Source organism: Loxodonta africana, chromosome 18, assembly GCF_030014295.1.
Source record: "Loxodonta africana isolate mLoxAfr1 chromosome 18, mLoxAfr1.hap2, whole genome shotgun sequence".
In the NCBI taxonomy this organism is placed as follows: Eukaryota; Metazoa; Chordata; class Mammalia; order Proboscidea; family Elephantidae; genus Loxodonta; species Loxodonta africana.
In genome coordinates, this window is record NC_087359.1 from 76,731,590 (window position 1) to 76,754,004 (window position 22,415).

Genomic DNA, 22,415 nt, shown 5'->3' on the forward strand with positions numbered 1-22,415 from the left:
CCAGATGTTTGGCCAAGTAGCTGTTTTCCAAATTTCTTGACGTAGACAAGCGAGCACCTCAGTAGCTGCATCCGTTTGTTGCAACATCTCAATTGATATTCTGTCAATTCCTGAGTTCTTGCTTTTCACCAATGCTTTCACTGCAGCTTGGACATCTTTCTTCAGCACCATTGGTTCTTGGTCATATGCTACCCCCTGAAATGGTTGAACATCAACCACTTCTTTTTAATATAGTGATGCCATGTATTCCTTCCTTCTTTTTTTGATGCTTCCTGCATCGTTCAATATTTTACCCATAGAACCCTTCAGTATTGCAACTTTTGAATGTTTTCCTAAATTCTTTCAACTTGAGAAATGCCAAGCCTGTTCTTCCCTTTTGGTTTTCTAACTCCAGGTCTTTGCACATTTCATTATAATACTTTACATTGTCTTCTTGAGCCACCTTTGAAATCTGTTCAGCTCTTTTACTTCATCATTTCTTCTATTTGCTGTAGCTGCTCTATGTTAAAGTATAAGTTTCAGAGTCTCTTCTGACATTCATTTGGTCTTTTCTTTCTTTCCTGTCTTTTTAATGACTTTTTCCTTTCTTCATGTATAATGTCATTGATGTCATCCCACAGCTCATCAGGTCTTCGGTCATTAGTGTTCAGTGCATCAAATCTATTCTTGAGATGGTTTCTAAATTCAGGTGGAATACATTCAAGGTCATATTTTGGCTCTAGTGGAGTTGTTTGAATTTTCTTCAGCTTCAGCTTTGAGATACACACACACACACACACACACATATAATAAAAGAACAAAGAAATACTCATCACAATTACAGTTCTCGTTTCTGTAACTGGTCACGTAGTTGTAACCGGTATTTAAAACTACCTTCTTCCACCACCCAGTTCGTATTCCCTTTACACTCAGCAGGCACCTGAGCTGGTTGTGTTTCTTTGCCTGGTAAGGTGACCCAAACCTTCATTCCTGAAGGGTCTTGGCCATTAATAGTCATGTTAGAATTGGGTTGCTGTAGTTTTCCATTAAATTTAATCACAGGCGTGGTAGTACTAACAGATGCCCGAAGGGATCTCTTGTATTCCAAATAATTGCTCCTCTTTACCGCCATTATGTAATATCAACCTGATTTCTCCTTGGTGATCAAGATCAATCACACCAACCAGTATGTCGACTCTCTTCTTTGCCTGTTGATCCAGAGAAATGAGGATCCGAAAGTGGCCAGATGGCACTTTTCATTTCCAGTTCGATGGAATCAGTGGTGTGTCTCCACATGGCATCATTCCTCCCTTTGGAACTAAGACCTCTAGACCCACAGAACATAGAGTCGCGGGGACAGGAAACAAGAATTTTGTGAGTTGGTCACTAGGGGTAATAGTGAGTGGTTCCACTCCCTTTTCTACCCTTTGGTTCCTGGACCTGTGAGTTCTGGCTATGGGAGAAACAGCACCATATATTGGATGCTGATGTAGAGTATATACACCCTCCTGGAGAACCCTTCCCCAAGCCTACAGAGTATTGTCCCCTAGCTGTCACTGTGATTGTCTTTAGGAGGCCATTCCATCATTCTGTGAAGCCACCTGCTTCAAGATGATGGGGAACTTGATAAGACAAGTGAATTCTATGAGAATGGGCCCATTGCTGCACTTCATTTGTTGTGAAGTGAGTCCCTTGATCTGATGCAATACTGTGTGGGATACCATGATGGTAGTTAAGGCTTTCTGTAAGTCCATGGATAGTAGTTTTGGCTGAAGCATTGTGTGCAAAGAAAGCTAATTCATATACAAGTGTCTATCCCACTAAGGACAAAATGCTGCCCTTTCCATGATGGAAGTGGTCCAATGTAATCAACCTGCTACCAGGTTGCTGCATGATCGTCTGAGGAATGATGCCATATTGGGGACTCGGTTTTGGTCTCTGTTGCTGGCAGGTTGGACACTCAGCAGTGGCTGTAGCCAAGCTGCCCTTGGTAAGTGAAAGTCCGTGTAGCTGAGCCCATGCGTAACCTCCATCCCTGCCACCACGGCCACTTGATTCATGAGCCCTTTGGGCAATGATAGGCATGGCTGGGGAAAGAAAATGACCAGTTTCCACTGAACGTGTCATCCTATCCACTTGATTGTTAAAATTCTCTTCTCTCGAGGTCACCGTTTGGTGAGCATTTACATGAAACACAAGTATTTTTCACTTCTTTGGCCCGTTCAGAGAGGCCTGTTCATATACCCCTTCCCCATAAATCCTTGCCACCAATTTTCCAGTCATGTTCCTTTCAAAATCACTGACCATCCAGCCCAACCATTGGCAACAGCCCATGAATCAGCATACAGTCACACATCTGGCCATTTTCTTTCCAAGCGAAGTGAACAGCCAGATGCACTGCTCGAAGTTCCGCCCACCGGGAGGCTTTCACTTCACCACTGTCCTTCAGGGAGGTCCCAGAAAGGAGCTGCAGTGCTGCCGCTGTCCACGTTTGAGTAGTGCCTGCATATTGCTCAGAGTCACCTATAAACCAGGCATGAGTTTTCTCTTCCTCAGTCAACTGATCATAAGGAACTGGCCATGAGGCCATAGGTGCAGATTGGGAGGGGCAATGCAGTGTGGCAGGTGTGGAGACCATGGGCATTTGAGCCACTTTCTCATGCAGCTACTTGTGCATTCAGGCCCTACTCAAGCCCAGACTCATATATACCACTTCCATTTAATGATGGAGTGCTGCCGTGCACGTCCAACTTTATGACTCTGTAGGTCAGACAATACCCAGTTCATGATGGGCAGCTCAGGCTCTGCGGTGGCTTGGTGGCCCATGGTTAAGGATTCAGTCTCTGTTAAGGCCCAGTAACAAGACAAAAGCTGTTTCTCAAAAGGACAATAGTTATCTACAGAGGGTGGCAAGGCTTTGTGCCAAAATCCTAAGGGTCTGCACTGTGATTCACCGATAGGGGCCTGCCAGAGACTGCAAACGGCATCTCTATCTGCCATTAACACTTCAGGTACCATTGGATCAGCCAGATCATATGGCCTAAGTGGCAGAGCGACTTCTACAGCAGCCTGAACCTGTTGCAGAGCCGTCTTTTGTTCTGGGCCCCACTCAAAACCAGAAGCTTTTTGAGTCACTTGATAGGCCAGAATAGCATAACCAAATGTTTTTCCCAAAACCCAAAGAGGCCTACCAGGCATTGTGCCTCCTTTTGTGTTGTAGGAGGGTATAGCTGTAAGAACTTATTCTTCACTTTAGAAGGAATATCATAACATGCCCCACTCTCCCGGACCTCTAGAAATTTCACTGAGGTAGAAGACAACTACATTTTTGTAGGACTAATTTACCACCCTCTAGCATGCAAATTTTTTTCTAGCATGCAAATATCTTACCAATAAGTCTAGACTCATTAATGCTTCTTCCTTACTAGGACCAATCAGTATAATGTTGTCAATGTAATGGACCACTGTGACGTCTTGTGGAAGAGAAAGGCGAGACAGGTCCCTGTGGACTAAATTACAACATAGGTCTGGAGAGTTGGTATACCCCTGGGATAGGACAGTGAAGCTGTATTGCTGGCATTGCCAACTGAAGGAAAACTGCTTCTGGTGATCCTTCAAAACTGGAATAGAGAAAAAGGCATTGACCACATCAGTAGCTTCAGACCAGGTATGAGGAGATATATGAATTTGCTCAACCCATGAAACCACAGCTGGAGTATCAGCTGCAATTGGAGTCACCACCTGGTTAAGTTTATAATAATCCACTGTCATTCTTCAAGATCCATCTGTTTTTTGAACAGGCCAAATAGGCGAGTTGAGTGGGGATGTGGTGGGAATCACCACCCCTGCATCCTTCATGTCCTGGATGGTGGCAGTAATCTCTGTGATTCTTCCAGGAATACGATATTGCTTTTGGTTCACTATTTTTCTAGGTAGGAAATGTACTTTACTCCACATGTCAGGTATCCAGTGTGGGGGTTCTGCCAGTTGCTGGGTATGGCTATTCCAATTATGCATTCTGGAACTGGAGAAATCACTACAGGATGGGTTTGGGGCCCCACTGGCCCCACTGTGTGGGACTGACATGAGCTAACACTCCATTAATAACTTGACCTCCATATAGCCCCACTCTGACTGGTGGGCCACAGTGATGTTTTGGGTTTCCTGGAATTAGTATCATTTCAGAGCCAGTGTCTAGTAATCCATGAAAAGTCTGATTATTTCCTTTTTTCCAGTGAATAATCATTCTCATAAAAAGTTGTAAATCCCTTTGGGCAAGGTTGGGAAGAAAATCAACACTATAAATTTTTGACAATACAGCCGGTTTATTCCTCAAGGGGACCCAGTCTCCCCTTCATTCAAGGGGTTGTGGGTCTGTAAACTGGCTCAAGTCTGGAAATTGAGGGGTCATGACTCTACTCTGGTGATTCAAGTTAGACTGCCATTCAGTTGGCCTAGAATTCTTCTGCTTGTGCAGGTCAAGTAAATATTTAGTAGGTTTTTCATCTATTTCACTCCTATGGACACTTTGACTAAGTACCCAATGCCATAAGTCCACATGAGGCAGACTAGTCTGATTACTACTTTGACTCTGCTGTCGGTTGTGGTAGCCATGCCCACCTTGTCTTTGTTGATTAAGACTGTTGGTAGAATTATGGATGTCAAAGGCAATTCTGGTGAGGGCTCAGAAGGAAGTGAGGAGAGCTATAGAGAAAGTATCGTTTTAGAGAATACATGTGGCATCAGCAACAGAATGTTGCTGGTAATCTAGATGTTGAATGTGCTTCTGGTGAGGCTTTGAAAGAAAATAATGAACACGTGATTGGACAGTGGTGGTGCTTTTTATGAAGTGGCAAAGAGTTTGTCTGAATTATGTTCAGAATGCTTCGTGGAAGGCAGAAGTTATAAGTGATGAACTTACATACCTGGCCGATGGGATTTCTAGGCAAGATCTTAAAGGAGCTGTGTGGTTTCTCGTTGCCACTTACAGTAAAATGTAAGAGGAAGGAGGTGAACTTAAAAATTAACTGTGCGAAATGGAAACAACTTCAAGATTTGGAAAATTCTGTTGTACAAACTAATGACACGTATACTAGAATTTTCACCAAGGATGTGGCTACACAATCTTTTCTTAAAGAAATTAAGCTTTTGAGTGATGAATGTAACCACTATCACAGCAGAACATCCATCAGTTTAGACTGGAGGGAACAGAGACGGAGCTAAGGGAAAAAAAGCTGTCTACCTCTTGGAATTCTACAGGCAGGAAACAGTCCAAAGGGGCGACATCTGTTGTCTTCCAAGAAAAGAAAAGAACCATGTCTGGTGCAACTCGGAGATCAGCAGAACTGTTTGAAGGAGCACAGTAGCAGGGCTGACTAGGCTTCAAAGGGTGGAACCATGGTCTCCTAGATCTCAAAGGGTGGAGCCACAGCTTTCTAGGTTTCAAAGAGTCAGATCTCCACCAGCTTGGCTCTGGAGTTGTGGGGCTGCCCTTCTGGTGGGCTAAGAGGATTGAGCTGCCACTCAGAGCTGAGGAAGCGAGGCTGCCATACTCAAAGGCCAAGAGAATGGAATCTCTACCAAAAGCTGAGGGGGCAGGGTAGCCATGCCCACACAGCAGAAGAATGGGGCCTACCAAGGCTAAGGGGGTGGGATCACCACTCAGATGGACTAGCAGAATAGAGCTGCCCAAAGCCAAGGGAATAGAGTGGGCCAGCAAGGTGGAGCTGAAGCCCAGAGCAAAGGGGTCTCCATCCAGAATTTAGAGAGCATGTATAACACCCAGAGTCTGGAGGGTAGGGCCATTGCCCAGAGGACCTAGCTAATGTAATTTGTTTTGCTATGTTTTGGAGTTGCTTGATACCTCTTATCTCTTCTTTCCATTTGTAATGGAGATGTCTACCTTGTGTCTGTTCCACCGTTGTACTTTGGAAGCAGATAACTTGTATTCTAGATTTCACAGGTTCACAGGCGAAGAGGAATTTTGCAGAAGGTTTTTGGACTTGGAGCGGATGTAAAACTTTTGGAATGATATGATGTGGTGAATGTGTTTTACATGTGGTAAGGACATGAATTTTGGGGGGCCAAAGGGTAGAATGTTATGGATTCAATTGTGGCCTCCAAAATATGTGTCAAATTGGCTAGGGCGTGATTCCCAGTGTTGTGTGGTTGTCCTCCATTTTGTAATCTGATGTAATTATCCCCCATTTTGTGATGTGTTGTAGGTCCTAGCCTCTGTGCTTGTCATTGTGGTCCCATTTGGGAGTGACTTGTCTGTTAGGTTAATGAGGCAGGATCAGGGTGAGATGTATCTTGAGTCACCGCCTTACTAGAGGATGTGACTCAAGTTACCACCCTTACCCCAGTCACCACCTTTACCATACTTATTCAAGTCACACCCTTACTTGAGTCACGCCTCTCATCTTATAAGAAATAAAGAGAGAAACCAGCAGAGATTGGGACCTCAGTACCACCAAGAAAAAGAGACAGGAGCAGAATGTCTCCTTTGGACCCCTGCTCTGAAAAACTCTTAAAACCAAAAGACATGGCGAGAGAGAGCTGTAAAACCAGAGACAGTGCAATACGGTGAGAAGTGGTGGCAGCAGAACCAGCAGACCGGCGTGAGATGTAGCAGGAGCTAACCCACGGAGCGAGAGATGACTGCCTTCCGGTAGAAGGCTTCCTGGTGGAGTGGAGTGCCTCTGGGCACTTGTCGGCTGAGCTAAAGAGGTTTGCAACACTTGCCCAAGCAGGGCAGACACAGGGCCGAGGGGCTGATGGCCAGAGAGAGGCCTGCCTATGGACATGGCTGAGAAGAGGTTGTCCTGATTGACATGGACCTTCATCCAGAGCCAACAGAAAGCCCTCCCTGTGAGCCAGCACTATGAATTTGGACTTCTAGCTCCCCTAAACGGTGAGAAAATAAATTTCTGTTTGTTAAAGCCATTCATTTGTGGTACTTTTGTTATATAGCAGCACTAGAAAACTAAGACAAGAAGGTACAAGAGAAAATAGTAAACAAAGAAAAAACATTATAGAAAACAGAAAATTAAAGTCATAGCAATTTCTGCATTATAACCTGTAATCATAAGCAATGTAGATAGAATTAACCGAGCTGTTCAAAATACAGAATATTTCTGGTAGATAAAAAAGCAGTCCAATCATATGCTATTTCTAAGAGATATCTGAAACATAATGACCCAGCAATGTTGAAAGTAGAGGGATGGAGGACTTCCATATAGAGATGGTAGATTAAATGTGCACATCTAATTTATTCCATTCCACAATCCACTAAAGCTGCAGTAAAGGGATTTTTTTTTTTTTAAAAAAAACACAAGCCTACAAAGATTGGAAAAAGCAGGAGAAAAGGCAACAGCAGCAACGTTTTGTGAGCTGTAAAGCACATGAACAATTGGTAACTGATTTAGCAAGTCCAAGAAAGTTGAATCACAAACCTGAAGTAGGGTTTGCAGAGATGCAGCATAATTTCCACCATGACATGATTACAAGGCTCAGGAATTGGTGACACCAGGTATTTGTGGAATAGTAGGTCTTTGGGAGTGGGATGGTTCATTGAAATAATGAGTAATGATTGAAAGCTATTGAAGCAGCACTTAGATCACCAGGACCCCTCCTCATGCCACATCTCTGGGAGTCTCTCACTCCCCCACCCCCTACCACAGCAGAAGTGGAGATTTATCCTCTGGAGGGGTAAAACTGTATCTTAGACTGGGGGACATTAGAGTGCAAGGGTACCAATCAGTGAAGTAGAAGATGAGCGACTTAATACAGGATGCTGAGGCTCCTCAGCCTTCTTCCCCACTCATGCCACCCAAGTTTTTACCCTCTAGGAAGGAACTCAGAAGAGCTATCTCTGGGAAGTCCAACCTGCACAAGAATGACCTAAAAATCCAAAGACATTGGAGTGAGCACAGTTCTCCAGTGAATGGCTTAGCCAAATGATCCTACAAAGAAACTCATAGCTGATGAGCTTCACACACAAACAGTGAGCTTTTTGATCTTTGCTCTTAAATACAGACACACACAAAAGATCACCAGACAACTGAGGAAAGGCTCTGACATGAAACATAAAGACCAAAGCAATCTGGAACAATTCAACTTTGAAAGAAATAGAAATTGTGTGGGGGAGGAGAGAATTTCAAAAAAGTCCCACTTATGTTTTCAAGAGATAAGAGAAGATAATGTATCCGTGAAGTAAGAACATGATGTTAATAAGAAATATTTGTAGGAAAGAAACATTCAGAGTTTAAAACAAGCTCATAGAAATAAAAGTATGACAGCAGATATGAAAATCTCAGTAGTCTGAAACATAAAGTTGAAGAACTTATCCAGAAAAGATACCAAAAAGGCAAAGAGATGGAAAATAGAAAAGTTAGAAAATTAAAGAGCCAATCCAGGAAGTCCTGTGCTTGAACAGCAGAAGTTATTAGAAAAGTAGAGAAGGGTGGGGCTAAGATGGCAGAGTAGTCAGATGCTTCCAGTGAACCTAAAAAAACAAGTGAAACTATTACATTTATGACAAGCTAGAAGCCCTGAACGTCAAAGGCAAAGTTAGAAAAAGGACCAAACAGCAAGGGGAGGGAGAGATGGTTCAGAAACAGAGAGGAGTTCCAGACCAAAATTGCCTGGAACCCTCAGGCTGCAGTGGGCTGGTAGTAGCGTATGGCCACAGTTTCCTAAGGGAGAAACAGTCAGCCACACAGCCTACTCACATCTCTGGAACCAGAGAAGAATGGTGCTCTTGGCAAAAGCTAAGTACTTGCATATATTTTACTGCACCCCCAGCCCTCAAGCTGGTTTCAGTGGCTGTTGATTTCCCTGGGCCTGAAATAGGTCCCGTTGTGTACTCTGAGCCATTCTTCTGGCCTTGGAGAAGGAATAAATTCACAAGTGGGGAAAAGATAATCTGTCAGCTCCACTAACCTGGGGAGCTCAGGACAGAAGTGGCTCCTGCCCAGGCACAAGTGATCCGTGGACTTGGAATACATTTCCCACCTGCATGGACCTGTGTGGGCCTATTTCTGGAGAATAGGCCCTTGTTGACAGACTGCAACTGTTTCACCTGTACGGTGGAGAGGTGGGTGTTTGATGTTTGACACTGCTTTGCCTGTTAAACAGGGTCCTCACCTACCCACATCAGGGGCCTAAGGACTGGTGGCTCCACTCAAGTCTTTCAGCCACCCGCAACAGGGGTCCAAGGGATAACTGGTACCTCCCAGTCCTTACAACCAAAAGGATTGGGTGCCCAAAGCTTGCCTACAGAACCCACCCACCCATGCTCTAGAGAACAGGGACACGCTTTCCTCACACTCAGGGCACGGTTGTCGGCCCCCTGCCTTGTTCAGAGCATGACCCCTGCTGCAACCAGAATACCGGTACCTACACCAATCACCCTCCCCCTCTAAGACTGTATGACAGAGCCTGTACCACACACTTGATGACCAACTACCTGGACGCCTAAGCTGAATCCATACAAGAAAAGTGAATGGACTCCTAGGTTCATATACCTGGTAACAGCTCTAGCCATCTGGTGACAGGATGTTAGAACCTCAAAGGAGAAAATAATCAAGCTAGCTCACTCAGTCAACCTATTAGGGCATATCAAAACAGAACAAAGCAAGAAGCTAGATATTATAGTAAGCAAACATAAAATAAACTAATACAGTAACTTATAGATGGCTTGGAAATAACAGTCAGTATAAAATCATATAATGAAGCAAACCATGATCACTTCAACAACCTCTCAAAACAAAGAATCAAGGGAACTTCTAGATGAAGGTGCTATTCTGGAACTACTGGATATGGGATTAAAAAAGATTAATATACAAAACTCTTCAAGAAATCAGGAAGGAACTCAGGCAATACACAGAACAAGCCAAGGAACACACAGATAAAGCAGTTGAAGAAATTAAAAAGGTTATTCGAGAACATAATGAAAAATTTAATAAGCTGGAAGAATCCATAGAGAGACAGCAATCAAATGCAGAGGATTATCAGTAAAGTTATAGAATTAGACAACTCAGTAGAAAGTCAGAGGAGCAGAATTGGGCAAGTGGAAGGCAGAATTGGTGAGACTGAAGATAAAGCACTTGACACCAATATATATGAAGAAAAATCAGATAAAAGAATTCAAAAACATGAAGAAACCCTAAGAATCATGTGGGACTCTATCAAGAGAAATAACTTACGAATGATTGGAGTTCCAGAACAGGGAGGGATAACAGAAAATATAGAGGGAATTGTTGAAGATTTGTTGGCAGAAAACTTCCCTGCGAATGTGAAAGAGGAAACCCTGGTGACGTAGTGGTTAAGTGCTATGGCTGCTAACCTAAAGGTCAGCAGTTCAGATCTACCGGGCGCTCCTTGGAAACTCTATGGGGCAGTTCTACTCTGTCCTGTAGGATCGCTATGAGTTGGAATCGACTTGACAGCAATGGGTTGGGTTGGTTATTGTGAAAGATGAGAAGGTATCTATCCAAGATGCTCATCGAACTCCACATAAGGTAGATCTTAAAGTCACCAAGACATATTATAATCAAACTTGCCAAAACCAAAGATAAAGAGAGAATTTTAAGAGCAGCCAGGGATAAACTAAAAGTCACCTACAGAGAACAGTCGATAAGAATAAGGTCAGACTACTCAGCAGAAACCATGCAGGCAAGAAGGCAGTGGAATCACTTATATAAAGCATTGATGGAAAGAAATTGCCAGCCAAGAAATCACGTATCCAGCAAAACTGTCTCTCAAATATGATGGTAAAATTAGGACATTTCCAGATAAACAGAAGTTTAGGGAATTTGTAAAAACCAAACTAAAACTACAAGAAATACTAAAGGGAGTTCTCTGGTTAGAAAATCAAAAATATCAGATATCAACTCAAGATTAGAACACTGGACAGAACAATCAGATGTCAACCCAGACAGGGAAATCACAAAAATAAATCAATATAAAAAACGCTCAAAACAGAAACAGCGATGTCATTATGTGAATGTGAAAGAAGACAACATTAAAACAGTAAAGAGGGACTGTGAAATGTAGTCATAGATCTTTCATATGGAGAAGAAGATAAGGCGACACAAAGAAAAGTTAGGTTTAAACTTAGAAAAATAGGGGTAAATATTAATATAACCACAAAGGAGATTAACAATCCTACTTGTCAAAATAAAATACAAGAAAAAAATTAGAGACTGAGCAGAAACAAAATCAACTACAACAAAGAAGAGGAAAATAACAATATATACGGATAACTACTCAGCACAAAAAATCAAGTGGGAAAAAGAAACTGTCAACAACACAGAAAAAAAGACATCATAATGATGGCAGTAAATTCATACCTATACATAATTATGCTGAATGTAAATGGACTAAATGCACCAGTGAAGAGACAGAGAGTGGCAGAATGGATAAAAAAAACACAATTCGTCTATATGCTGCCTACAAGAGACACACAGAGACAAACAAACTAAAACTCAAAGGATAGAAAAAAATATATCAAGGAAACAGCAATCAAAAAAAAGGAGGAGTGGCAATATTAATTTCTGACAAAGTAGACTTTAAAATTAAATCCATCAGAAAGGATAAAGGACACTATATAATGATTAAAGGGAAATACACCAGGAGTATATAACCATATTAAATATTTATTCACCCAGTGACAGGGCTGCAAGATACAGAAAACAAACTCTATCCATCATTGAAACGTGAGATAGACAGCGCCACAATTATAGTAGGAGACTTCAACACACCACTTTCGGTGAAGGACAGAACATCCAGAAAGAAGCTCAAAAAAGACACGGAAGGTCTAAATGCCAAAATCAAAGAACTTGACCTCATAGACATATACAGAAACTCCACCCAACAGCAGCCAAGTATTCTTTTTTTTCCAGCGCACATGGAGCATCTTCTAGAATAGACCACATATTAGGTCATAAAGCAAGCCTTAACAGAATCCAAAACATGAAAATGTTACAAAGCATCTTCTCTGACCATAAGGCCATAAAAGTATAAATCAGTAACAGAAAAAGCAGGTAAAAGAAATCAAACACTTGGAAACTGAGCAATACCCTGCTCAAGAATGACTGGTTTATAGAAGACATCAAGGATGGAATAAAGAAATTCAGAGAATCCAATGAGAATGAAAACACTTCCTATCAAAACCTTTGAGACGCAGCTAAAGCAGTGCTCAGAGGTCAATTTGTATCAATAAATGCACATATCCAAAAAGAAGAAAGGGCCAAAATCAAAGAATTATCCCTACAACTTGAACAAATAGAAAGAGAGCAACAAAAGAAACCCTCAGGCACCAGAAGAAAGCACATAATAGAAATTAGAGCAGAATTTAATGAAATAGAAAACAGAAAAACAATTGAAAGCATTAACAAGACCAAAAGCTGGTTCTTTGAAAAAATTAAGAAAATTGTTAAACCGTTGGCCAAACTGACAAAAGAAAAACAGCTGAGGAATCAAAGAACCTGAAGAAGAAATGAGATGGGTGATATTACAACAGACCCAACTGAAATTGAAAGAATCATATCAGATTACTACGAAAAATTGTACTCTAACAAATTTGAAAACCTAGAAGAAATGGATGAATTTCTAGAAACACTACATACCTAAACTGACACAGAGGTAGAACTAAATAAACTCATAACAAAAGAAAAGATTGAAAAGGTAATTTAAAAACTCTCAACAAAAAAAGGCCCTGGCCCAATGAGTTCACTGCAGAGTTCTACCAAACTTTCAGAGAAGAGTTAACACCACTACTACTAAAGGTATTTCAGAGCATAGAAAAGGACAGAATACTACCAAACTCATTGTATGAAGGTAGCATATCCCTAATACCAAAACCAGGTAAAAACACCACAGAAAAAGAAAATTACAGACCTATATCCCTCATGAACTTAGATTCAAAAATCCTCAACAAAATTCTAACCAATAAAATTCAAAAAAATATCATATAAAAAAAAAATTTTCACCATGACCAAGTTGGATTCATACCAGGTATGCAGGGATGGTTCAGCATTAGAAAAAATATTATTGTAATCCATCACATAAATAAAACAAAAGACAAGAACCACATTATCTTATCAATTGGTGCAGAAAAGGCATTTGACAAAGTTCAACACCCATTCTTGATAAAAACTCTCAGCAAAATAGGAATGGAAGGAAAATTCCTCAACATAATAAAGGGCATTTATACAAAGCCAATAGCCAACATCATCGTAAATGGAGAGAGTCTGAAAGCATTCCCCTTGAGTTTGGGAACCAGACAAAGATGGCCTTTATCACCACTCTTATTCAACATTGTGCTGGAAATCCTAGCCAGAGCAATTAGGCTAGACAAAGAAATAAAGGGGATCCAGTTTGGCAAGGAAGAAGTAAAAATATCTCTATTTGCAGATGACATGATCTTATACACAGAAAATCCTAAGGAATCCTCCAGAAAACTACTGAAACAATAGAAAGTTCAACAGAGAATTGGGATACAAGATAAACATACAAAAATCAGTTGGATTCCTCTACACCAACAAAAAGAACATGAAGAGGAAAACACCAAATTAGTACTATTTACAGTAGCCCCCAAGAAGGTAAAATACTTAGGAATAAATCTTACCAGAGATGTAAAAGACCTACACAAAGAAAACTACAAGACACTACTGCAAGAAACCAAAAGAAACCTATGTAAGTGGAAAAACATACCTTGTTCATGGAAAGGAAGACTTAACATTATAAAAATGTCTATTCTACCAGAAGTCATCCATAGATACAACGGAATTCCAGTCCAAATTCCAATGACATTTTTTAATGAGATGGAGAAGCAGATTACCAACTTCATATGGAAGGGAAAGAGGCCCCATATAAGTAAAGCATTACTGAAAAAGAAGAACAAAGTGGGAGGCCTCACTCTACCTGATTTTAGAACCTCTTATACCGCCACAGTAGTCAAAACAGCCTGGTCCTGGTACAACAGATACATAGACCAATGGAACAGAATTGAGAATGTAGACATAAATCCATCCACATATTAGCAGCTGATATTTGACAAAGGTCCAAAGTCAATTAAATGGGGAAAAGACAGTCTGTTTAACAAATGGTACTGGCATAACTGGATATCCATCTGCAAAAAAATGAAACAAGACCCATACCTCACACCATGCAGAAAAACAAACTCAAAATGGATCAAAGACCTAAATATAAAATCTAAAACGATAAAGGTCATGGAAGAAAAAATAGGGATAACACTAGGAGCCCTAATACATGGCATAAGCAGTATATGAAACATTACTAACAATGTAGAGGAGAAATTATATAGCTGGTAGCTCCTAAAAATCAAACACCTATGCTCATCCAAAGACTTCACCAAAAGAGTAAAAAGATTACCTACAGACTGGGAAAAAAATTTTTAGCTATGACATTTCTGATCAGTGTCTGATTTCTAAAATCTACAAGATACTGTAAAAACTCATCTACAAAAGAACAAATTTACAAAAGAACGAAAAGAACAATTTAAAAATGGACAAAAGATACGAACAGACACTTCACTAAAGACATTCAGGTAGCTAACAGATACATGAGGAAATTCTCAGGATCGTATGCAAATCAAAACTACAATGAGATTCCATCTCATTTCAACAAGATTGGCATTAATCCAAAAAACACACAAAATAATAAATGTTGGAGAGGCTGTGGAGAGATTGGAACACTTATACACTGCTGGTGGGAATGTAAAATGTTACAACCACTTTGGAAATCGATTTGGCGCTTCCTTAAAAAGCTAGCAATAGAAGTCCTATACGATTCAGCAATCCCAGTCCTTGGAATATATCCTAGAGAAAGAAGAACCTTCACATGAACAGGTATATGCATACCCATGTTCATTGTGGTACTGTTTAGAATAGCAAAAAGATGGAAGCAACCAAGGTGCCCATCAGGGGATGGATGGGTAAATGAATTATGGTATATTCACACGATGGAATACTACGCATCAATAAAGAGCACTGATGAATCCGTGAAACCTTTTATAATGTGGATGAACCTGGAAGCATTATGCTGAGTGAAATCAGTCAGGTGCAAAAAGATAAATATTATATGAGACCACTATTATAAGAACTCGAGAAATAGTTTAAACAGAGAAGAAAATATTGTTTGATGGTTGTAAGAGCAGGGAGGGGGTTTTCACTAATCAGATAGTAGATAAGAACTATTTTAGGTGAAGGGAAAGAGAAAACACAATACAGGAGAGGTCAGCACAACTAGACTAAACCAAAAGCAAAGAAGTTTCCTAGATAAACGGAACACTTTGAAGGCCAGCGTAGCAGGGGCGGGGGATCGGGGACTATGGTTTCAAGGGACATCTAAGTGAGTTGGCTTCATAAAGTCTATTCAGAAAACATTCTGTATCCCTCTTTGGAGAGTGGCGTCAGGGGTCTTAAACACTAGCAATCGGCCATCTACGATGCATCAATTGGTCTCAACCCACCTAGAGGAAAGGAGAATGAAGAACACCAAAGACACAAGGTAATTATGAGCCCAAAGGATAGAAAGGGCTACATAAACCAGAGAGTACATCAGCCTGAGACCAGAAGAACTAGATGGTGCCCAGGTGCAACCAATGACTTCTCTTTCAGGGATCACATCAGAGGACCCCTGAGGGAGTAGGAGAGTAGTGGGATGCAGACTTCAAATTCTTGTAAAAAGATCAGACATAATGGTGTGACTGAGACTAGAAGGACCTTAGAGGTCATGGTCCCCAGACCTTTTGTTAGCCCAACACGGGAACCATTCCCAAAGCCAAGTCTTCAGACAGGGATTGGACTGGACTATTGGAGAGAAAGTGATATTGGTGAGTGGAATTCTTGGATCAAGTAGACACATGAGACTATGTGTGCAGCTTCTGCCTGGAGGGGAGATGTGAAGGGCGAGGGGAACAGATGCGGGCTGAATGGACATGGAAATACAGGGTGGCAAGAAGGAATGTGCTGTCTCATTACGGAGAGAGCAACTAGGAGTACATAGCAAGATGTATATAAATTTTTGTATAAGAGACTGACTTGGTTTGTAAACTTTCACTTAAAGCACAATTAAAAGGAAAAAAAGTAGAGGAGGAAATAATAAATCCAAGAGAATTTTCTGGAACTGAAGGACATGAGTTTATATTGAAAGGACTTATTGAGCACATAATACAATGGAAGAAAATAAACTTACGCCACAGCTCACTATCGTGAATACTGATGACCTTCTAGTGAAAGAATTTTAACATACCAAGGATCAGAAATCAGAATACTTCTAGACTTACCGGCTGCTAGAAAATTATCGGACAATCCCTTCAAAATTCTGGAGGAAAATGATGTCCACTGTACCTTTCAATATCCTGCCTAACTATCAGTCAATGTGAGGGTAAAAGAGAATGTTCCAACATGCAGGATCTCAAAAATTTGACTTCCCACAAACTCTTTCTCAGCAAGATGAGTTCCATAATGGGAAGGTAATCAAGAAACATGTAGACACAGGATGCAGTAAACAGGAGATTCAGCACAGGGCAGAGGCCGAGAGAGTCCCAGAGAATGGTAAAGGAAGATTCCAGAAGGATAGCTGTGCCTGAGAGATAGAAGGTAATGTGAACCCAGATTGCCACAGGTCTGGGAGAGTAACTGAAGAATATGAAATTCATTCACATCAAGGATAGTTTAGTGTCTTGAAAGAAAGATTAGAAACGTAGCAGAGAGTTTTGGGTTCACTTGTGTACATAGAAAGCTTAACAGGCAAACCATAACAAGATAATTTTTAACTCCGGGGGAACAAATAATGCACAGGAAAGAACAGTAATCATAGTTACTACCAGGCTTAGCTTTGAATAGTGTATAGAGTCATAATGTAGTGTAAATACTGAATATCTAGTGATATAAAAAAAAAAAAATTTTTAATATAAATAAATGAAGAAGGGAGGGGAAATGTAACAGTAGCTCCATTTGCAGTTTCTATAGTTGACAGTAGATAATGCTTAAAATTAATAAAGGAAGAAGAGCATTAGAAATAATGGAGATAAGTACCAGAAGAATCAGATTTAAAAAACGTCCAAAGATAAACCACACCTGAGAATTGATATTTGCAACAACAATGGAAAAGAATTAGAATCCATTATATATTCATACAGGTATGTGTAGGCATATGAACAACTGCTACAAATGAATTCAAATAACGAGATCCCACAGAAAGTAGCCAAAGAATATGAATGGCAGGAACTTCATGGAAGAGTAATCCTGAGGGGCCCAAAACATGAAAAGATACCGTTTCACCAGTAGTTGAGGAAATGGAGCTTAAAACCAGAATGTGATAATATTTATATCCACCAGTTTTGCAGAAATTACATAGCCTACTGATTCCACAGGTTGGCAGAGGTGGAGAGTAATGGGAACTCCCATACACCCTGGTTGAGAGGGTCAGTCACTACAGTCACTTTGCAGAGCCATTGGCCACGTCTGCCAGATTTTAAGAACCTCTCTCCTTCACACAGAAAAACGCTCGCACGTGCTCGCACATGCAGAAAGAGACTGCAGAAGCGTATTCGCTGCAGCACTACATGTGATAGCAAACACTATTAATTTCAGTCCCAATCCTAGGTATACACCCAGAAGGCCTGAAAGCAGGAACACAAACAGAAACCTGTACCCCAGTGTTGGTGGCAGCACTTTTCACAGTAGCCAAAAGATGGAATGAACCGAAATGTCCAGCAACAGATGAATGGATGAATAAAACGTGGTACATACATGCAGTGGAATACCTCTGAGCAATAAAGAGAAACGAAGTCCTAATACATGCCACAACATGGGTGAACCTTAAAAACATCATGCTGAGTGAAATAAGTCAGCCACAAAAGGACAAAGACTGTATGATCTCACTTATGTGACAGAAGCAAATATGTAGAAACCAAAGATCATTAATGGTAACCAGGGGTAGGATGGAGGGGGCCAGGGAACGTTTTGAGGGGCATTGAGCTTTATGTTAACGGTGGTGGAATACTTGGAAGAGGACAGCAATAATGGCTGTACAACATGAAGAAGTGATCAGCGTCATTGCGTTATAAATGTAGAGATTGTGGTATTGGCAGATGTTCTGGTGTGTATATTTTCACCACACATACACACACACACACACAACCTGTTGAATGTGGAAGAGCTTAATAAATAGTGGTATATTCATAGAATGTAATTTTATGTAGAAAAATGGAATCGTTCTGCATGTATCAAGATGGATAAGCCCAAAACATACGATGAATTAAGTGCAAGTAGTAGGATACATTGAATGTTAAACCGTTGATGTAAGCTTTCTTTTTAATGAGGCAAAGCAGCAATATTACATATTACATGTAAAACATATACATATGCAGTAAAAGTGCAGAAATATGGACAGGAAAGGTACATACTAACTTCAGAATAATAATTATTCTGGAAGAGACTAGTTCAAGAATATGAAACTCATTCACATCAAGGATGGATCAGTGTCTTGAGATAAAGATGAGAAAAGTGGCAGAGACTTTTCTGATCTCACTGCTCAACCTTTTATTGACTTGGAAAAGGTTTTTACATGAGTTTCATTTAACATGGTGTTGTGAAAAGTGAGGACGAACTGTATGCCATTTAAGGGGAGTTAACACCTTTAAATATGGTATCCCCTCATCTAGGAACATGGCATAACCTTCTTCTCATTCAGGTTTCCTGTTATTCACTCCTTCATTTTGGAATGCTTTTTCCATTGGATAACTGTCAGTCCACCCAGTGCCACACCCAGTACTAATAGGTTTTGATGACTTAGATAGAAGAGTTTTCTTTCTATTAGAACCTGCTGAAATTGAGTGTTTGGTATGTGTTTGAAGATACTAATTTGTTAGTGGATCCGTTTTCGCTTGTTTCTTCCATCCCCTCAGGGGAGATAGTAGCATCTGGCTCCTTTGAGTCCTGTGGGTTTGGTATCTGCCAGTCTGCTGCTGCTCCCAGATTTCTCTTCTGTTTTCCCACGTGTGCCCTTTCACTCCAGGTATACAGTAGACTCTCAGCATCAAATGAAAAATCGATAATCTCAGAGATGAAGCAGGTGGAGCAAGTTGGTCGGTGGGATGTCACGGAAACCAACCAACATATTAGCTCCGCCTCAAGAAAGTCTACTGAGCCAGGAGGTGACAAGAGTACGAAGCAGGTGAAATTCTAGGATATTTAGTGTGTGCTTTTTTTTTTCTGTTGCAGGAAGATGCTGAAACTCTGTGGAGAGACCGAGGACAAGCTGGCACAAGAGCTGATACATTTCGAACTGCAAATAGAGAGAGATGTGATTGAGCCCCTGTTTTTGCTGGCTGAGGTACGAGCAGGAACGAAAATAAGCATTAAAAAAATGTTAGTGAGCAGGAAAGTTACTCATCCTGCAGCATTATTACTGTTTCCAGCCCTCACCCTACTCCCTGACACTGTTTTTCATCAATGATTAATATTGATGTAGTCACATTTTCAAATGTATTTATTTTAAAAAGAAATTTGTTAAACTACCGTAAACTGAAGAAGCAGGGTCCTTTGCTACAAATACCAGGTAAGCATAAAGGTAAACGGGATGAAAGCAAAGCCAGTGTTATTAGATTTTGGATCCTGTTGCCAGTGGAAGGCTGTGGTCCTGAAGCCTGTCTTCCTTTGTTAAAAAGGAAGAGGAGGAGGAATTGGAGAGGTGTTAATGTTATTCTGGCCTAAGCCTGAGGCTGTCTCCTTAATGTTTTGGGGGGAATAGAGAGTGGATTGATGAGGGGGTATTGACTTGGTGTTACTGTACCTGTACCACCTCAAATTGCCTCCCATAGCCCCATCATTCGAGTCCCACATTTTAGGAGTCGCATACGATGATTGGAGAATCATCTCACCACCTGGCCAAGATTCCCAAATATGGTGGCCCTTTCAGCTGCCTGCCATCCTCTTCTCCCACCCACATTCTTCTCCTCTGCTGGCATTACAGCGAGTTAGGGTCTTGACTGTAGTCACCAGCCCAGCCATTCACCAGTTTCCAGTCTTCTGTGAAATGAAAATGTCCCCAGTCTCCTGTGCCCAGTAGATTCTGTAAAGCCTCTTAAGGTTTATGCTTATAAAGCCCTGTTCTTTTTGGACTTTAAAGGACACAAAGTAAAACAATTAAAAAAAAAAAATAAGCTGAATGTCTATGTGACAATTTTGCTAGCCTCAACCAAGTGAAATTTTGTGAAATGAGAAAGGAAATGTTTGGAGAGTTTGTTTGCCCTAAACCCTGGTGTGTTGGTCGTGTAAAATCTGACCAGCCAGCACTTTCCAGTAGAACGTCCGCGGTGATAGAAATGTTCTTTATCAACACAGTTGGGTAACCAATAGCCACATGTGTATGTCGAGCAACTGAGAAACTAAATTTTTTATTTTAATTAAATGTTATTTAATTTTCATCACTTGAGATTTAAAGTTACATAGCCACATGTGAGTAGGGGCTACCATATTAGAAGGCATTGCCCCAAACCATCTCTGGTTTCTTCTCGTACTACCCCAGCAGTTCCACATCCGCTGGTGCTGTTGGTGGGACGGATGTATGGATAAATATTTATAAGTGCTTAAAAATATTCAAGTCCCTGGGTGGTGCAAATGATTAACATGCTCGGTTGCTAATCAAAAGGTTGGAGATTGGAGACCACCCAGAGGCACCTTGGAAGAAAGACCAGGCCGTATATTTCTGAAAACTCAGTCATTGAAAACCCTGTGGAGCACAGTTCTGCTCAGACACACATGAATCGTTGTGAGTCAGAGTCGATTTGACAGTAACTGGTAAAAAGTATTCAGTAGGGTTGCTGTTGTAGGTGCCAATGCGTTGGTTCTGACTCATAGTGACCCTGTGTACAACAGAGTGAGACATGCACCATCCTCACAGTCATTGCTGTGTTTGAGCCCATCGTTGCAGCCACTGTGTCAATCCATCTCATTGAGGGTCTTTCTCTTTTTCGGCAGACCCTCTGCTAAACATGATGTCCTTCTCTTGGGACTGGTCCCTCCTCATAACATGTCCAAAGTATGTGAGACAAAGTCTCACCCTCCTCGCCTCTAAGGGGCATTCTGGTTGTACTTCTTCCAAGATAGATTGGTTTGCTGTTCTGGCAGTCCATGGTATATTCGACATTATTTGCCAGAACCATAGTTCAAAAGTATCAGTTCTTCTTTGGTCTTCCTTATTCACTGTCCAGCTTTCACATGCATATGAGGCAATTGAAAATATCATGGCTTGGATCAGGTGCACCTTAAGTCCTTAGAGTGACATCTTTGCTTTTTAACGCTTTAAAGAAGTCTTTTGCAGCAGATTTGCCCAGTGCAATACGTTGTCAGATTTCTTGATTGCTGCTTCCATGGGCGTAGATTGTGGATCCAAGTCAAATGAAATTCTTGACAACTTCAATATTTTCTCCATTTATCATGATGTTACTTATTGGTCCAGTTGTGAGGATTTTTGTTTTATGCTGAGATGTAATCCACACCGAAGGTTGTTGTCTTTGATCTTCATCAGTAAGTGCTTCAAGTCTTCTTCACTTTCAGTAAGCAAGGTTATGTCATCTGCCTATAACAGGTAGCTAGGAAGTCTTCCTCCAATCCTGATGCCCCATTCTTCATATAGTTCAGCTTCTCGGATTACTTTGCTCACCATACAGATTGAACAACTATGGTGAAAGGATACAACTCTGATGCACACCTTTCCTGATTTTAAACCACTCAGCATCCCCTTGCTTTGTTCGAATGACTGCCTTTTTAGTCCATGTGTACGTTCCACATGAGCACAGTTAAGTGTTCTGGAATTCCCATTCTTTGCAATGTTATCCATAATTTGTTATGACCCACACCATTGAATGCTTTACATACCCAATAAAACACAGGTAAACATCTTTCTGGTATTCTCTGCTTTCATCCAAGAGCCATCTGATGTCAGCAATGATATCCCTCATTCCACATCGTCTTCTAAATTTGCCTTGAATTTCTGGCAATTCCCTGTCGATGTACTGCTGCAAACATTTTCAAATTCTCTTTAGTAAAATTTTTCTTGTGTGTGGTATTGACATTGTTTGCTAATTTCCACGTTCGATTGGATCACCTTTCTTTGGAATGGGCATGTATATGGATCTCTTTCAGTCGGTTGGCCAGGTAGCTGTCTTCCAGATTTCTTGGCATACACTGGTGAAGCCTTCCAGCATTGCATCCATTTGTTAAAACCCCTCAATTGGTATTCCATCAGTTCCTGGAGCCCTGTTTTTCACCAAGTCTCCAGTGCAGCTTAGACTTCTTTTTTCAGTACCATTGGTTTTTGATCATATGCTACCTCCTGAAGTGGTTGAACGTTGGCCAATTCTTCTTGGTATAATGAGTCCGTGTATTCCTTCCATC

General features: G+C 41.0%; 1 protein-coding gene across 1 annotated transcript in view; it reads left to right on the forward strand.

Annotated features, from left to right (window-relative positions):
- ARHGAP44 (Rho GTPase activating protein 44) overlaps positions 1-22,415 on the forward strand; it is a 261,012-nt gene that overhangs the window by 154,571 nt on the left and 84,026 nt on the right. Inside the window, exon 5 of the mRNA XM_064271800.1 lies at positions 19,239-19,350. Within this exon, the coding sequence (XP_064127870.1) occupies positions 19,239-19,350 (112 nt within the window). The remainder of the gene's footprint in view (positions 1-19,238; positions 19,351-22,415) is intronic.